At 32.1% G+C, this 18,061-nt stretch overlaps 3 protein-coding genes and 1 long non-coding RNA gene across 5 annotated transcripts; 1 reads left to right on the plus strand and 3 right to left on the minus strand.

Annotated features, from left to right (window-relative positions):
* Positions 1-8,418: 8,418 nt before the first annotated feature.
* Positions 8,419-9,521, minus strand: LOC108833540 (uncharacterized). Its single transcript, XM_018606950.2, has 2 exons — positions 9,261-9,521; positions 8,419-9,002 (listed from the first exon to the last, which is right to left on the minus strand). Exons 1-2 carry the CDS (start codon positions 9,484-9,486, stop codon positions 8,419-8,421), a joined length of 810 nt encoding a protein of 269 aa, XP_018462452.2. The 5' UTR covers positions 9,487-9,521.
* A 1,272-nt stretch (positions 9,522-10,793) lies between these two features.
* LOC130496054 (elongation of fatty acids protein 3-like) lies at positions 10,794-14,169 on the minus strand. The gene is made up of 2 exons (XM_056987802.1): positions 13,586-14,169; positions 10,794-11,303 (listed from the first exon to the last, which is right to left on the minus strand). The coding sequence occupies exons 1-2, from the start codon at positions 14,129-14,131 to the stop codon at positions 10,965-10,967; spliced, it is 885 nt and encodes a 294-aa protein (XP_056843782.1). The 5' UTR covers positions 14,132-14,169; the 3' UTR covers positions 10,794-10,964.
* On the plus strand, positions 12,199-13,260 carry LOC130496055 (uncharacterized). Of its 2 annotated transcripts, none has more exons than XR_008935068.1 (2): positions 12,199-12,685; positions 12,765-13,260. It is a non-coding gene; the product is annotated as an uncharacterized LOC130496055 (long non-coding RNA). The 2 variants fall into 2 exon arrangements; XR_008935069.1 differs by having other exon boundaries at positions 12,769-13,260.
* Positions 14,170-16,745: 2,576 nt separating the features above from the next.
* Positions 16,746-17,784, minus strand: LOC108809310 (elongation of fatty acids protein 3-like). Its single transcript, XM_018581458.2, has one exon. The coding sequence runs from the start codon at positions 17,687-17,689 to the stop codon at positions 16,868-16,870; it is 822 nt and encodes a 273-aa protein (XP_018436960.1). The 5' UTR covers positions 17,690-17,784; the 3' UTR covers positions 16,746-16,867.
* Between the last annotated feature and the right edge of the window lie 277 nt (positions 17,785-18,061).

The following is an 18,061-nucleotide window of genomic DNA, read 5'->3' on the forward strand; positions in this document are numbered from 1 at the left end:
TATGCATAATATATATCTTTTATCGTTGTCTTCCGTTGATTCTCGCATACTACAATTTATCTCTGTTCTTCGATAGCTGGTTGCTATCCATGAAACAATAAATTTTCGTATATTTGGTGTAAGTACTTATAGCGGCAATATTAGAAAGAAAAACATATCCGAAAACGAAAAACATTTTATTGATATAATGAAATAGAATCATTGACAAAAAAAAAAAAAATGAAATAGAACACACGGACAACAGGCGATCAAACTTTCACTAAATCATTATAAGATAGGTTTTGTAATCCAAAGTTCCAAATCTTGAATAAGCTTACGTGTATTGGTTAATGCCAGGGCATGTGTGTTTTCAGGACCACTTTTGCATATAATTTTACCCGTAACATATACATAACTTATTTAAAGTAATCTATAACAACGCACGAAAAAGTTTAAAAGGATAAGATTAATCTGAAATGATTACACTTGAAATTGCATATGAAAATTGACGACTGCGATGATGATATTGTTCCAGAAATGTATAGATAAAAACTAAGAAAATATTACAAAGTGCTTTTACATCGTCTTTGCTTTTGAATCTAAAATACAACTATATGCCGGACTCCTATCGCGGTATTCAGCTAATCCAGACGTTTAGTAGATAGGTTAGCATCTTAATTGTCCATATTTTTTAATTGTCCATTTTGGTTATAACTAATGTATTATGATGTATTTACAATCAATCATATGGACTAGTTTCGATTTGAAATTCTGACTGTTTTAGATTTTCATTGTGAAATGTAATCTGAATAGAGAAATAAACAATAGGTGAGATATAAACTGTAGATTTCGATAATATTCATAATGTTTTCTTCTTCTTTTTCTAATATCTCTGAGGTTTATAAAGTTCTGTCTGAATGAGACATGCGATAAGTAGTTTCAAGTCTAGATTCAATGGCCCTTTAAACATACAAAGTCCTCCCTGAACAATGACAGCCCTTCCATTCATTTTTATTGAAATTTTTTGAACATATATGTACGCCAAAAACAAAATATAATCAGATCTTACCGAGAGCCCAAAAATAGATAGAACTAACTGATAGTACATCATCTCTCCTCTCATTTTTTTGTAGAATGAACTAATATCTTTGCACGACGACTGGTTTTCTTTTCCGAAAATTCATAGCATAACAATTCATCACAAATTTACACCTAGTTTTTATTGTTTCTTATCATCATCTAAGACTAAAGTTAATAAGTCACATGTCCAATATATTTTCTAGGTTAAAACACGAATAATCCTACCGATTTTCGGGGTGATAACTATTAAAAGGATAGACATTATTAACCATAAATCTAGATGAACCAAGATGAAAAATCTCCGCTAGTCACGCATATAAAATCAGAATGACAGTTGAATAAAGGCCGCAAAATAAGAAGTTTTATTAACAACAATTAATTTAACAAGTGTAGGGTGCAAGGGAAGTAAAACTCCATTATCAATTGATATATAAACGACTTGTTTTGACAATTATACTACATACTTTGAACAACTATACGTACTTCTTCTTTTTGACATTTTATTATTGCTATTTGAAATACACAACTATATGCGGATTCACATTCAATATATCTCATATGCGTTGGTTGGTCTACATAATATTCCAAATATTTTATGTTTTAATTTATAGCACAAGTTTAGTATAGAGAAAAAAATTGCTACATATTCAGAAGCACAGCGAGTACACAAAGCTAAAAATATATATGACAAACTCAGTATAGTTTTTCTCTTTTGATAAATAGTCTACTTTTGTTTATAAATAACATACAAAGGAATGACCCAGTGATGATAAAACTCACAATATTGAAAACAAATCTATATGGAAGTTTGAGAAGTCTGAGAATATAATGAAGCATCGAGTACAAGTTGTTAAAATGTACATGTGTATTATAAGAGAGTCGTGTTATTACGTTCTTGTATATACTAGGTGTTTTACCCGCACGTGCGGGTTAATAGTTTTTAAAAAGTTATAAACAGATATACTATAAATTTAAAGCCAATAGAATAAAATTATTTTCATGTTTTTAATATTTAATAATTAACTAAATATTAATTTTTATATTCAATATCTTTTATTTTAATAAAATATATTTTGTTAAGTAAAATAAACTTAAAATATCCATATACACATAAATTATATTTATTTTAAAAATATATGATGTAAAATATTTTAGATAATATAATATAAAATCTTTTAGATAATGATGAATATCAAACTAATGAATTTTATTTAATTTATGGGTAATTATATATTAACAAATTTAACTTAATTATTTATTAAGAATAATAAAGATTTTCAACGTTCTAAATTTAGACGTGAGAGCGAACATATTATTTTGCAAATAATAGAATAAATAATTTTGAATTTCTAAGATTTTTTTCAGAAATTATCATAATAAATGATTTTGATTGTCTTAAAAATTATCATAAAAGATAAATTATTATTTTATCTTATGTGATATACACACACACATATATATATATATATATATATATATATATATTAAAATAAAGTCAGGTTTGATATTACTGAACCAAAATATAATATAAACATATATGTAATAATTTAATATTGCTAAGTTATATTGTAAAAATTTGGCTATGATATTGTCGTTAGCATATTTTAATTATTTTCAAGATAATGATAAATTATCAGTTAAATCATTAAAATTATTTATTAATTAATTTTGATAATTAAGTATAAAATATGACTAAACTTATAATTATGGAGAGCATGAAAAATAAGCAAATTTATTTCTCAAATAATAGTATAGATAGATTATAGATAGATTGTTTTATATCTTAATTTGGTTTTAAATTTATAATAAAAATAATTATTTTAAGATAATAACACAATATATAGAATGATCAGATTTTAAAAATAATTAATATTTATTAATATAAGTTCATTTTAACTATATAATAAATTCACAAATAATAGTAAAGATATAGATAAATTGTTTTATATCTTATTTTTAACTTTTATAACAAAAATAATTATTTTAAAATAACAACACAATATATTAGTTATATTTTTTAAAAAACAATTTGATTAATATAAATTCGTTTTTAATTATATATAAAAATTCATTAAGAGTAATATCGATATTAACCACTCTAACTTTTAACGTGAGAGGTCCGTTGCGAAAAATTTTATGGTAACATACAAATATTCTATTTATAAAAAAGAATATTAATTTGGACACATGTAGTAAAACAGAACAGCCAAATTAATATTCTTTTTTTTATAAATTAGGTGTTTTACCCGCACGTGCGGGTTAATAGTTTTTAAAAAGTTATAAACAGATATACTATAAATTTAAAACCAATAGAATAAAATTATTTTCATGTTTTTAATATTTAATAATTAACTAAATATTAATTTTTATATTCAATATCTTTTATTTTAATAAAATATATTTTTTTAAGTAAAATAAACTTAAAATATCCATATACACATAAATTATATTTATTTTTAAATATATGATGTAAAATATTTTAGATAATATAATATAAAATCTTTAGATAATGATGAATATCAAACTAATGAATTTTATTTAATTTATGGGTAATTATATATTAACAAATTTAACTTAATTATTTATTAAGAATAATAAAGATTTTCAACGTTCTAAATTTAGACGTGAGAGCGAACATATTATTTTGCAAATAATAGAATAAATAATTTTGAATTTCTAAGATTTTTTTCAGAAATTATCATAATAAATGATTTTGATTGTCTTAAAAATTATCATAAAAGATAAATTATTATTTTATCTTATGTGATATACACACACACATATATTTCTCTATTAGTACTAATTTTCCCTCAATACTCATATATTACTAAAACAAATAATAGTATAGATGAGGGTGGAAAATTTGCTTACGCACATATCTGTATATATAATCTAAATTTGAGAGGTCCGGATACCTGGATTATCAAACCTATCTGACTTGCAAGATATCGTCCTTATATGTAAATGTAATTGTAGAAATTTATATTGTCATGTTGATATAATTCTTGTATATATAAGGTTACTTCAGCTAGTTAGAGGCTCATGGGTCTTTTGACTGTTTGGAAGTTGGCTCTATATGTGGTCATGAGTGGTTGTGTTCTGCTCTGGATCGTGGATTGGCTGGTCTTCCTTTGAGGCGTCCCTGTTCTTATTTGTGATATTCCTTGTTTCGGCCTCGCCGTTCGACTTCAGTGCTTGTATTTTTGTCTTCAGTGGGTGGAGCTTCGGTGTTGTGAAGATGTGCTGTCCCTTGGTTTGAAACCAACGGGTTCTCCGGATTACTTGGTAAGGGGCTTTGGAGCTGTGGCTCAATTGCGTGCTGTCTTGGAGTAGTTATTTGCCAACCGTCGTCTTCAATGGCTGCTCGAGTTGGAGAGTTGTTCTCTGGTGGCTTCTTGTTGAAGAAGCAGCTTTTGTGTTCTGGTTTGTTCTTGGTTTCAGAGGGAACCGTTCTTGGAGATCATCTTCCAGCTCCAATAATTGAAGACAGCATTCGCTTTCTCGCTTATATCTTCTTCCAACTCTGCTCAGCTCCACTTTTCCTGCAGATTATCTTGTTTCCTCTAATGTAGACTAAGTAACCTTGTTTCTTTATGTCTTTAGTGTTTAGTTTAGTTGATGTTTCAAACTTGTCTCCGGGAGGTTAGTTTTACCTCGTCGGCTTTTGACTCTGGAAAGGTTTTATACCTTTGCCGGTTTTGTGTAATCTTTGGTTGAATTCAATATAAATCCATCAGATGACAAAAAAAAAGAACCATTTCTCTTTTAAGATAATTTTTTAGAACGATCAAAAACATTTATTGTGATCGTTTTTAAAAAAGTTGGTAAAGAATTCAAAAATATTTATCCTATTATTTTTGAAGTGATTTTTTAATTTCGCTTTCACGTTAAATGGTTAGAGCGTATAAAGTATTTATTACTCTTAACAAATAATTACATTAGATTTGTTAATATATAATCATCTATAAATTATTAAAGAAAATCTTTTAATTTAATAATCATTATTATCTAAAAATATTATATATTATACTATCCAAAAATATTTTATATCATAATATTTTAATAAAGATTATATAAATCTTTGCATATAGTTTTATGTATATATGAATGTTTTTAACTTTATTTTGCGTAATAAAAGGTATTTTATTAAAATAATTTTTATCTTATATTAAAATTTTGATATTTAATTAATATTCTAATGATTTTTGAATAGATAATATATATATTTATAATTTTTTATAAAATTGTTAAGCCCGTAAATGCACACAAAACATCTAGTAGTATAGTAAAAGAGTTGGTATGCATTATGTAAAAGATGTAGGTTTTTTAGATCTAAAAACTAATCAACACGAATCCCATATAAATTCGAGTTTTCTTAGGACTTAAAATATCTATGGATGATCGAAGAGAATCGAACCCAATGCGAAAACTCCAACTGGAACTATTTACCATTAGACCAAAACCAATTGGTTGTGAAGTTTCTTGTTGGAAACTTCTAATACTAACTATTAATCTCAGTTTAATTCATAAGATTTATTATATGAATTCACCCACGTTTCCTAGGGAAACTAGCAAGGCGGAATGTTAAATGTGAAATCAAATATGGAAGGTTATATATAATATGAATGAAAACCAACCTAATAGGGAACATATAGTAATATTTATGATTATAATTAAGAAGCTTCAAACTTATATTATAAGCAATGTTGTATCCTCCAAAGTGGAGAACACAAGTGCCTTGTTAATTATTTATTACTTTTCCGCTGAACTTTTCTCTTAATGCTTCGCAAAGGAAACATGATGTTAGTTTAAAGACATACATTTTGTCGTTAAACCCAGCTTTTGTCACATAAAATTGATTTACTTCTTCCACTTTTCTTTATCATACATAATTTTGCCCCATCTAAAAGGGATGTGTTAATATAAGATGGCCATCAACAAGAATAAAACTATAAACAATGATCATGAAAGTGTGAAAACGTCAATAAGATGTGTGAGAACATCATGGCCCAATGGTAAGGACAGCTCCTTCCTGTACCTAGGTTGTGAGTTCGAACCCTGCTGGAGGGAATTAAGTCATGATTTCTGGACACCAACACAGATATGGGCTTATGCTTTAGGGTCCATTTGCATACCCGGAGAGATGGTCTATCCGTGGGCTGCACTTTCTTTTGGGGATTAGTCTGGGCTCTTCCATAGGTCCGGGATACCTCCAGGTTAATCAAAAAAAAAAATAAGATGTGTGATTTGTTTTCTCTACTCGGATTAATTATATATAATAATCCATCAAAGCCGTAATAAGCAATTTATTAATTTAAATAATTAATAAATGGTTATATCAAATCATTTCCATGTAAGTACATAAGCCATGTAGCTCAAGTTTTGATGCCAACGCACACAAGGATAACCAAGACTCAAAAATATCCATATCGGATTAAATGTTGAGCATTCTTTAATGAATACTTATTCATATTGTTATCTCTAAGAGAAACCAAGAACATCAAGATTGTTTTTAGATTTTTGACTGGTATAATCATATTAAATTGGACGTGTCACCCGATCAAACTAGTCAAAGAGCTCTTCGAGTTAGTCACACAACCCACTCGTGCATTTTGGAGTCTCGTGTCTTTTTTGACAAGTCAATAAGGGAAGCTTTGCTCAAAACTAATTAGCGTATTTTAAACATTATTTTAATTGCATAAGTGAGTGATTTATCTTACTAAACCACTTTCTCTTGCATGATGACTAAAATAAAGTTATGAACATGGTTGAATATGATTATATGAGATCTTCTACAATATTTTGGTCCTAACTATGTGGTCGCTTACTCGTTTTTTTGGTCAAAACTTACTCGTTTATATATGTTTAATGTGAAGTCAAATATCCAATATTGTAGATCAATATATAAAATTTTCGATTTGCATCAAGTAGTTATAAAGCCAACACGTTTTTAGTCAAAGAAGAGTTTATAGTTATACAGCAGAAAAATGAAACACTTTTCATTCAAATAAGGATGATACAACATTAGTAAATGGAAGTCGAAACCAAATTTGCATAAGCTAAGTGGCAAAGACCAAAAAGTTGTGTGTATATGTGTTCATCAACTATTATAGAAATTAACCAAAACCAAATCATTTCAGTTTAGTGCTTTTTAATCTATTCCTTAAATTAACGTAGAACCTTCTTCTTTGATGTGGAATTTAGGTGATGGATTGGATTTCAACAGTAATATGAAACTCGAAAAACAATAGAACAAGTCAAAGATGAACTCATGCGTATAACAAAGTAACAAACAATTCACTATTTGAGTTCTATGGAAGAGGGTAAGATATATGCAGAAGTCAAACACCGACTCTCTTATTGCTGTTCCAAAATAAACAACACTCAAATTGCAACTTTTCTACATATAGGCATGTTCATAAATGGGTACTTGTTTCTTCAAAAATTATAGAATCTATTTTTAAAAATATTGATAATTGTTTTGATATTTTTGATAATAACTATAAACAATCAAGGTTTTAGTGAATTTTGTGTTGGGTTGCGCCAAAGTAAGGATTTACTAAATGATTCTGTTAAACGCCGTCATATTAAGGATTGATTGATTATTCATTAGTCCAGCCTCGCTTCACCAGTCACCTCCATTGCCTCTACTATAATCTCTACTCTCTAGCTTGCAGCGACATTGTCTCTCTGGCTAACACCTGATCAATTCATCCCAAAGTCAAGACTCAGCATAGAAATAAAATCATAATGCATCCCAAAATATTGTTTAGCGAATGTATCAACCAAATCAGACAGATTAAGCTTTCTTCTGAGATTGGTAGGCCGGAGTTTCTTTATTCTTATTCTACTTATCTATCCTCGTTGGATCTCTCGTGTGCGAACATTGAGGCAGATGCTCGAGGAAAGCAATTATATCACAACACTTTGTAATGGACAACTAGTTTCTTAATGAAGCATGTGTTACAAAAAAAAAGAATCCTCATTTTCTTGTTGTATATTATGATTTATGGAGAGTTAGCTTGTAATGTTCTATTACTATATCGTTTGACAACCCGTTATGTAAAAACCAACTACTGTCTTCAAAAAAAATCCGACAACCAAGGTTTCTTAAGATTTTGACTAATCAAATATTTTAAATTTTGTGTGTTTCAAAAGAAAAAAATTAAAATATTTGTTTAGTCAAAATCTAGGAAAAGTTTGTTGTCGGATGCTGTATATCATAGAACGAAGTCATTTCATGATTTATGTTACATTTTAATACATTTTTTTGTTATTTTATCCATAGTAAAACGATTTTAAACTACCCCAACATTTTTCCAGTAACAACAATTTGGAAGGGATCAGACTCCAAACAGTTCAAGACAATTTAATCATCTCCGGTTTCGTCTTCTTCACATAGTTCTTGGAACGGAAGTTGAAGAAGAGAGCCAATAGAGAAGCATTAAACGCACTGGTGAAATAACTTCCCCAAATCCCGGAGCAACCCGACCCGAAATAATGCTCCGAGAACATCAAAACTAATATTCCAAAGCCGAAAACAAACTGCACAACCTGAAAATCCGTCACAAGCCTCTTCCACCTTGGCTTACATCCTACGGCGCACATGAAGTAGTAGCCATACATAATGACGTGGACCGTTGAGTTCGTCACGACCCCGACCGGAAACATGGACTGGCGGGTTCGGAGCCAGATGAAGCAAATGATCAACACAGTGGCGTGGTGGTACACGTGGAGGAACGAGAGTCGCTGGAATGATTTGCCAAGTATGATGAGGAGTGTGTCTCCAAACTCGAGGATCTTCGAGAGGTAGAAGACTTGAGCCCAGAAGAAAAGCGGTCCTTTAGGTTTCTCGTCGACTGGAAAACAGATCGCATGTAAGGAAGGGGCTGAGGTTATGGAGAGAGTGCAACCGACAGCCATGATTAGGGAGAGAAGGCAGGGATGAGGCTGTGCAGAGGCGGACCCATGTGTTAGGAAGGAGTGTCACCTGACACAGGTTAAATACAAAAGTTCCAAAGTTTAGTATTTGGACTTGAAGAAATTCTTGCCTCGTTGGCTAAAAGCTCCTTCTTTTGACCCACCATTCCCGAGTTCAAATCCATTATAGACCATCTTTTTACTAATTTTTTATAAAAAATGTTTTATGCTGGGCTGAAGCTTAAACTTCTGACACCCCTAAACAAATGGGCTGGGTCCGCCACTGAGGCTGTGGACGGCTGTGATTGGTTTGAGGATGCGGGGACCGAGTGAGGGGAGTGAAACCATGGCATATCGGAGGATGAATGTGACGGAGAGGTAAATGGAGACTACAACGGAGACGAAGAAGACTGTGGAGCCAAAGGTTTCACCTTCGGTCCATGTAAAGTCGGCAATGTTGGGGTGGTTCACGAGCCAGTAGGTTAGGTTGGAGTAAACGGAGGCCATTCTCTCGTGAAGTTTGCAGGGATTGAAGTTTGAGGATATGGTAAATAGAGAGGTATGCGATGCATATATATATATTAAACATCTTTTGTCAGTGAGATTGAATATCATTGCGTAAACCGATGCCATTGCGTCGTGAATCTTGGAAGTTAGAACATGGAGAAAACCGATGCCTGAGGTGGTGGTGGCGAGACAAATTGATTAGAGAACTACCAATTGGCTTAACTATATTTAAGTTGATCTCATGCAATCGTATTATATTATTTGATTCATGGGCTGGTTTCTGCATTGCATTGTTAAATGTTAGTGTTTTAGTATCGTAAGGAATGTGCATCATGAATCTAATTTTTTTTGTTTATTATGCTTAACGTGGAAACGTAAACATCGTAGCGAATGTATCATAATTCATACATGACTTTTTTTTATCATGCATAACGTACTTAGCAAAATACTTTCTTTATTGCCGATTGGAATTTATTTTGATGTAAGAGTATTGATATGTAATTAAATGTCAGTTATGTAAATCTGGTTTAGTCTTGTACATTGATACCCGGTTTGTCCCGGTTAGTTTTATAAATAAGGGATTTGATACAGGCGCTGACGTGATGATGAAATCATGATCGTTGCTTTATGCTTTGACATTACGGTATTTGGATCAATGTCCGTATGATATAGAATATGAGAATTGAGAAGTTGTGAACCAAACAAATTGTCATTTAGTTCGATTCAGATTGCTGAAAATTCGGTTCAATTATGGTAATATAAAGAAGAACCAATATATATAATCCTAAACATATTTGGTTTTATGATAATTAGGATCAATTCAATGAATTCGGCTCAGCTTTATCAGTCCATTATTTATGCTCGATGGAACTTAGATTTGGAAAAGATATCTACGAAATTAGCTAGCTAGGTAATCAAATTTCAAAGGTTAAATAAAATTACGTACAAAATTTTCAATGAAAATCAAATAACCATGAAATAAAAATTATCTAGCCATTCACAATATATAAATGCATAAAGCAAAAAAGTAATGCTTTTTGGTTAGATCAGTTTGGTTCCATTTAATTCAATTTAATTGTATGTATGTCTTTATTTTCTTGTTGTATCATGGAGGGCTAAGTGTGTAAAAACCAACCACTGCCTTGAAAAAGATTGTAGACTTCAATCTATAAATAGGGAAAGTGTAAAGATAGATAGAAACAGCAATTAGAGATATTGGAAATTTAAAATTTGGTTAGTCACTCTTATACCTTAGAAAGATCTATGTGCAACGTAAGAATACGATGATGACGCAATTTAGCTGCAAAATCATATAAAGATATATGCAATTGAAAAATCAGATAACGAAACCATTTCATGATTTATGTGACATTTTTATATCTTGTCATCTTATTCACAATAAAACAACTTGAAACAACCCCAACATCAATTTCCAATAATAACACATCAAGAGACAGATATTTAACAATTCAAATGATTTAATCAATTTTTTTGGATCCAATCGCTTTTTTACCCACATCTTTAATCATTTCTGCCCACGTATCCAGTCTTGTCTTCTTTGCATAATTCTTGGAACGGAAGTTGAAGAAGAGAGCCAAGAGAGAAGCATTAAACGCACCATTGAAACCACATGCCCAAAAACCGGAGCAGCCGGACCCGAAAACATGCTCTTGGAACATCAAACTGGCAAATCCAAAGGCCAAAAGAAACTGCAAGACCTGACAATCCGTCACTAGCCTCTTCCACTTCGGCCTCCATCCTATGGCGCATAGGAAGTAGTAACCGTACATGATGACATGGACCGTCGAATTCGCCCACTACAAGAAAAATTGTTTTTAGCTACGATTTAGCCACAAAAATTTTGTGGAAAGAAGAAAATAGTCACAAAATATCTACAAACACAATTTGTGTGGCTATTACATACCTTTTTGTGGCTAATTAGCTACAAATTTCATTTTGTAGCTATTTGAAGATTGAAAGCCATAATTAGCTACGAAAATAAATTGTGGACATATGTATCTTCAATTACCCACGACTTAATTCGTAGAATATCTAGCCACAACCAAAATCGTGGATATTCAAAGAAATTGAATTTTCAAAATTTAAACTCTATCTTTGAATGTCTACATTTAATCACAAACCTTTTAATATAAAACAACAAATAATATGGTAAAATAAAATCAAATAACAAATTTTGAAAAATAAATATAATAAAATTTTCTGTATTATAAAAAATAAGCATACTCTAAAAATTGATAATATATTTAATCGTAAAATTTAAATATTTAAGTATATACTATAAAATATAAAATATATAATATGTCAAGACCCAACATTTATGAGAAAATTGAAAAAAATCAGTTATAATCAATAAAATCAAACATTTATAATATATTTCCTCAAAATTATAAACCCTTAACCTAACCCTAATACCCTATTTCCAGACATACTACTGAAACTCAAAAATAAATTTTAATGTTGATTCAATATGCTAAGTTTCCAAATATATTTTTAAACTTAACTAATCCCAAACATTAAACCTAACATATAAATCTTCTTCCAAACCCTTCTGTACTTACAAACCCTAAACACTAAACTATAACTCTATACCCTAAATCACCAAACAAAATACCAAATATAATATTTTCAATTTAGAATAAGTTACAGATTTTGATTTTCCAAATTTTAATCTTATCTGTTACTCTGAATCTTAAACCATATAATCCAAACTCTAAACTAATAATTTATTTGAAGGTTAGATATATTATTAAAGGGTTAATGTTACCCTTAAACTTCAGTTCCACAAACAAAACAAGTAAAGCTTTGAAGATTAATTATTAAACGATGAAAAATGACTGAAAAGGTAAAATAATGGAATATTGTCATTGGTTGAATACTCAAACACACGGATCACTCTTTTCCACCATAGATACATTTTGATCCAACGACTCAGATCTTCTCTACGTCTTCTCCATTGTGTGTTTCTTTCTTCCCTTATCCTATTTTGAACCTTTCATTCTCTGTCTTTCCTATGTCATCTTATCCTAACTAGTAACCATTGTTTCTTTTTTTTCTTTACAGAATCAAATTTCTTTATTTGTATATGCAAAGCTTCCCATCTCATCTTTTAGAGATGTCATCACATCTGCAGTGGAATCCTTTCCGAGAGACTGCGGTGTACTGGCGGAGAAGAAATTAAGTAACAGCTATGGATTCTCTCTTTTCCTTTCTCTCTCTCTCTCTCTATTTGATTATGATATTTTTTTTTCTTGGTAAAGAAAGGTGGATGAGGCAGAAAAAGATGATGTTTGGTTGTGAAGAGGAACCTTGCTATCTCTCCTGGTCTCGTGATGCCTCTCAGCTTCAAGCCATCTGGATTTGTGGTGTTTGTTGACCTTCATGGCCTGCTCTGCATCCGGCTCGGCTCAAGAGAATCTTTCTGACCTGAGACAATGAGACATGCTTAAGAGAATCAAGATGTGGAAGCGTTACTATCGGACTTCTCTCCGCCAGTCGCAGTGCAGTAGTGGTGCTCCCAAGTCACAGGGTTGTGGTGGTGGTCGCTGTAAGTCCAATTGAAGAGGCGGCGGTGAAGATGTGGTTTATTTTTTTTTTTTTTTAGATTTTTCTTTTGATGTGGTTTATTTTTGTAAACCAATTTAATTTGTAAACCAATTTAGTTTGTAAACCAAATTTAATTTATAAAACAAAAATTTCATTGGTAAAAAGAATAATTAGCTTGTAAACTAATTTAATATATAATTTTGTGATTTATATTTCTATATTTTAAAAATAAATATGTTTTAGCAACTATTTTTTTTGTTCAAAATATTAGCAACAATTTATAGTGTGACTTTTTGTGGCTAAAATAGCTACAAAATACTGTCTCCGCTATTTGTGGAAATTAGCCACGAAAATCGTTTGCAGCTATGTTGCAGAGAGACGGCCACAACTAGCAACGTTTTATCGATTGCCACAAGCTCATAGTTAACGAAAATTATTTGTGGCTATCTGTAGCTATAGGTCAAATAGCCACAAAAATAAGTCAATAGCCACAAATTATTTTGTAGCTATTTTCAGTTTTTCTTGTAGTGGCCACGAGCCCGAACGGAAACATGGATTGTCGGGTTCGGAGCCAGATGAAGCACATGATCACAACCACCGCGTGGTGATACACGTGGAGGAACGAGAGCCGCTGAAATGATTTGCCGAGTATGATGAGGAGTGTGTCTCCAAACTCGAGGATCTTCGAGAGGTAGAAGACTTGAGCCCAAAAGAAGAGCGATCCGCTAGGTTTCACGTCGAGGGGTAAACAAATCGACCGGAAGAAACGTGCTGTGGGGTGTGATGGCACAATGTCAGGCGACGAGGCTAGAGAGAGAGTGCAACCAACGGCCATGGTTAGGGAGAGGAGGAACAATATGAGGCTGTGGACGGCTGTGATGGGTTTGAGAATGCGGGGACCGAGTGATGGGAGTGAAACCATGACATATCGGAGGAGGAATGTGGCGGATAGATAAGCGGTGACTACAACGGAGACGAAAAACACGGTGGAGCCAAGGGTTTCACCTTCAGTCCACGTAAAATTGGCAATGTTGGGGTGGTTCACCAGCCAGTAGGTTAGGGTGGAGTAAACCGATGCCATTATCCGTCTAGGTTTGTAGGAGTTGAAGTTTGACGATATGGTAGATAGAGATTAATATATATACACTTTTTGAACCAATGCCATTGCGTAAAATATACATATCCTCAATGAAATTCGTTGTCATTGCGTAGGCCAATGCCATTGCGTCTTGAATCTTGGAACATGGAGTAAACCGATGCAATTGCATTGCTGGTTTCCACGCGTCTCCGCTTTCCCAGCGCTGGTCTGAACTCGGGAGATGTTAGAAGAAACGGGAGAGAGACGAAATGATCAGATGCTTTCCCAATTTGGCTTATATCTATATTCAAGTTGGTCCCACGCCATCGTATTATATTATTTGATTCATGGGATGGTTGATGACTATCCGTTGTTTTTGTTAATTATTATTTCATTGACGTGGAAAGGTAAATTTCTAATGAATGTGCAACCATCAATCTATTTTATATTGTTTATTATGCATAATGTGAGAACGTAATATCGTAGCAGCGAATCTTTCATGAATCATTTCTAATCCTGCTTACCGAGGGAGGGATAATATATCGTAAAGAATACATCATTTACTTGCTTCGTTGTCGTTTCAAATTTATTTGATGTATTTGATATAGTCGATGACTTGATGATGAGAACATGATTGCTCTTACGCTTTGGCACTAGGATATTTGGATCGGTTTGATGTCGATTTGGATAACTAGAAAGTGAGAAATTGGGAACCAAACCAAATGTCGTTTAGTTCGATTTGATTTAGATAACTAAAAATTCGGGTAAGTTATGGTAGAACCAAAAATATCCAAAATATATTTCGGTTCAGTTTTATGATGATTTAGATTTGACTTATTTTTGTTAATTCAATGAAATTGGTTAAGCTTTGCTATTTCTTCTATGTATTTCGACAAAACTTGATTAATTTTACTAGTTTTGGTAAGATAATAAAATTTAAAAGGCTAAATAAAATTTAAATACAAAAATTATATGAAATTTAAATAACAATGAAATTGAAATTATTTATCCCATTCACAATAGATGAATATATAAGAAACTGTAGCATTTAGTCAATGTCTAAAGTTTTGAGTTAAGGTCTTAATGAATCTTTCTTACAATTGCAGTTCTAAATGGATCAAAATCATACACATATGTTATGCATTTAGCAAAACCGATCATGGACCTAATAAGAGGAATCATATGCTTGGAGCCATATTAAGATATAAACAAGTTTTGGGACTTATATACTATAATAAAGTCTTGGGATTAGTTGTGGCTATCTTTATACATAAAGATAGTATAATTGTGGCTCCAAACCTAAAACATAAATAAGTTACAATCAATATGTTTTGGGTTTGGCATTTTGGTCGGACTTAAAACTAAAAGGAAATTGAACATTTGTAACATGCAATTGCATATGGAGAGAGATTCACAAATGCTTGTTTTCTCAAAGAACAAGTTATATGATTATTTTAGTTTTTAACTTTAAGAATTGTTGGTTGGTGAATGCTCGTTAAATTCTTGCATATGTAATCATTATTATTGATAGTCTTTTTCAATCTAAGAACGAGATGATGATGCCAATTTTAAGATTCAATCTAGTCTTTAGAGATTCGTTCAAAGATAAATACAAAAATATATGAGACTGATTTGACCGCATCTTTAAAAAACTTTTTGGAACAAGACCATCTTATAATTTCATAACTTTCTTCTAGATAAACATGTGTAGACTAATAGTTTTTGAAAGTTATAAAGTTTTGTTCTCAAGCTTGGGAAACATGATCTTGTCACAGATTATTGCCCAAATTTTGCCTTTGAACCAAATAGCAATTGATGATAGAAAATAGACAATCTTAAAAGTAGCTTGGTTACTATCAAATAATCTCCTAACAACAATCTTCTCCATAACCAAGAAATTGACTAGCGTAGAGAAGATGGAAGACAAAATATATCATTTAGTTCAATTCTATAATAATTCGGAATTTTGTTATTTGGTTAGATTTAATGAATACTTTTCAATTTTACCATTTATTTTATTTAATTTCAATAAATTTTGGCGTAATCTCTATAAAAATTAGTTAAATAATAAAATTAAAAATGTTAAATAAATTTGAAATAGGAAAACTTACATGAAATTCAAATACATGTGAAATTAACATTATCTACCCCATTCACAATATCTAAAGGATAAAAATGGTGTGCATTTAATCAACTCACAAAGTTGTGTTAACATGTTAATGAAGCTTACAATAATCTCAACAATATCTATGTCGATCAATTTTATATACAAATGATAAGAATTTTGTCAAAACATATCCTAGACTAATAAGAGTAAAACTAGGATGGGCAATAATAATATAAATACAAGGTTGGTTAAGTTGATTAACAGTTGTGACTAATCTTTATAGAGAAAATAGTATAGTTGTGGTCTTGCCGATCCAAACTTTAAACTTTTGGTTTTTTGGCTTTTTATTTGAATATGGAGGTTCAAGGGTATTTTATTAAAGAACAAGTTATTGACTAATATGAGTGTTCAACTCTTAAAAGAGACGTCAGTTGATGAATATGCTTGCTGAACTTGGATTCTTGCATATGTAGTCTTCATAAGAGAGTTCATTCCAATTTAAGAATGAGACGATAAATAAAAAGCTATTTCAAGATTTATTATCGTTTTTCTATCTTATTTGTAGTAAACAATTTCAAACTATTTGTAACAAATACAACTCCAAGAACATTCAACAATTTAAGACAACAAATCTAATCGGTTTTTGTCGCCTCCTCTCTTGTCTTTTTGGCATAATTCTTGGAATGGAAGTTGAAAAACAGAGCCAAAAGAGAAGCATTAAACGCTGCGTTGAAGCACCACGCCCAAATCCCAGAGCAACCTGACCCGAATAAATGCTCTCGGAGCATCCAACCAGATAACCCGAAGCTGAAAACAAACTGCACAATCTGACAGTCCGTCACCAACCTCTTCCACTTCGGCTTCGATCCAACAGCACAGAGGAAGTAATAACCATACATAATAACATGGACAGTCGAATTCGTCACGAGCGCAACCGGAAACATAGACTGGCGGGTTCGAAGCCAGAGGTAACACATAACAACAACCGTGGCGTGGTGGTACACGTGGAGGAAAGACAGCCGTTGGATAGATTTGCCTAGTACGATGAGGATCGTGTCTCCGAACTCGAGGATCTTCGAGAGGTAGAAGACTTGAGCCCAGAAGAAGAGAGGCCCGTTGGGCTTCACATGGACGGGAAAACAAATCACGTCGAAGAAACGCGCAGGCGTCGGGTGTGAGATCATAGAGAGAGTGCAGCCGACGGCCATGATTAAGGAGAGGAGGCAGAGGATAAGGTTGTGGACGGCTGTGATTGGTTTGAGAATTCGAGGACCTAGCAAAGGGAGCGAGTCGATGGCGGATCTGAGAAGTAATGTGGCGGTAAGGTAAACGGAGACTACGACGGAGACGAAGAAGATGGTGGAGCCGAGGGTTTCACCGTGGGTCCACGTGAAATTGGCGATGTTGGGATGGTTGACGAGCCAATAGGTTAGAGTATGGTGAAATGACGCCATTGCCGTGAATCTCAGGCGTCTCCGCGCTTTCCGGACAGTGGTTTGCACTGGAGATCGTCGGAGAAGTTAGACGATATGGGGGAGAGAGAGAGACACGACGGGATTAGAGAGGCTTAACCAATTGGGTTTATCTATATTGGAGTGGGTCCCAGGGAATCATATCTTTTCGTTTACTGAATCGTATTATAATATTTTAATTAGTTAGATGGTCAATGATGCATTGCACTGTTAATTTTCTTTTTGTTAATCATGCACAACGTGGGAATAATTTACTTCCTTTGTTGTATATATACAGACTGATTGATGTGATGTCAGATTCTTAACTACATTTGATATGAACATGGTTCTGAATCTTCTGTGTATTTTTGTGGA

This window comes from Raphanus sativus, chromosome 6, assembly GCF_000801105.2.
Source record: "Raphanus sativus cultivar WK10039 chromosome 6, ASM80110v3, whole genome shotgun sequence".
NCBI classification, from domain to species: domain Eukaryota; kingdom Viridiplantae; phylum Streptophyta; class Magnoliopsida; order Brassicales; family Brassicaceae; genus Raphanus; species Raphanus sativus.

Excerpts from the sequence above, each read along its gene's own strand:
- LOC130496054 (XM_056987802.1), bottom strand. The coding sequence starts at position 14,131 with ATGGCATCGGTTTACTCCACCCTAACCTACTGGCTGGTGAACCACCCC. Across the intron at positions 11,304-13,585 it reads CCATGTTTCCGTTCGGGCTC|TGGGCGAATTCGACGGTCCA; the intron begins GTGGCCACTACA and ends TTTTTCTTGTAG.
- LOC108809310 (XM_018581458.2), bottom strand. The coding sequence starts at position 17,689 with ATGGCGTCATTTCACCATACTCTAACCTATTGGCTCGTCAACCATCCC.
- LOC108833540 (XM_018606950.2), bottom strand. The coding sequence starts at position 9,486 with ATGGCCTCCGTTTACTCCAACCTAACCTACTGGCTCGTGAACCACCCC. Across the intron at positions 9,003-9,260 it reads AGCCGTCCACAGCCTCAGTG|CCTGCCTTCTCTCCCTAATC; the intron begins GCGGACCCAGCC and ends CACAGCCTCATC.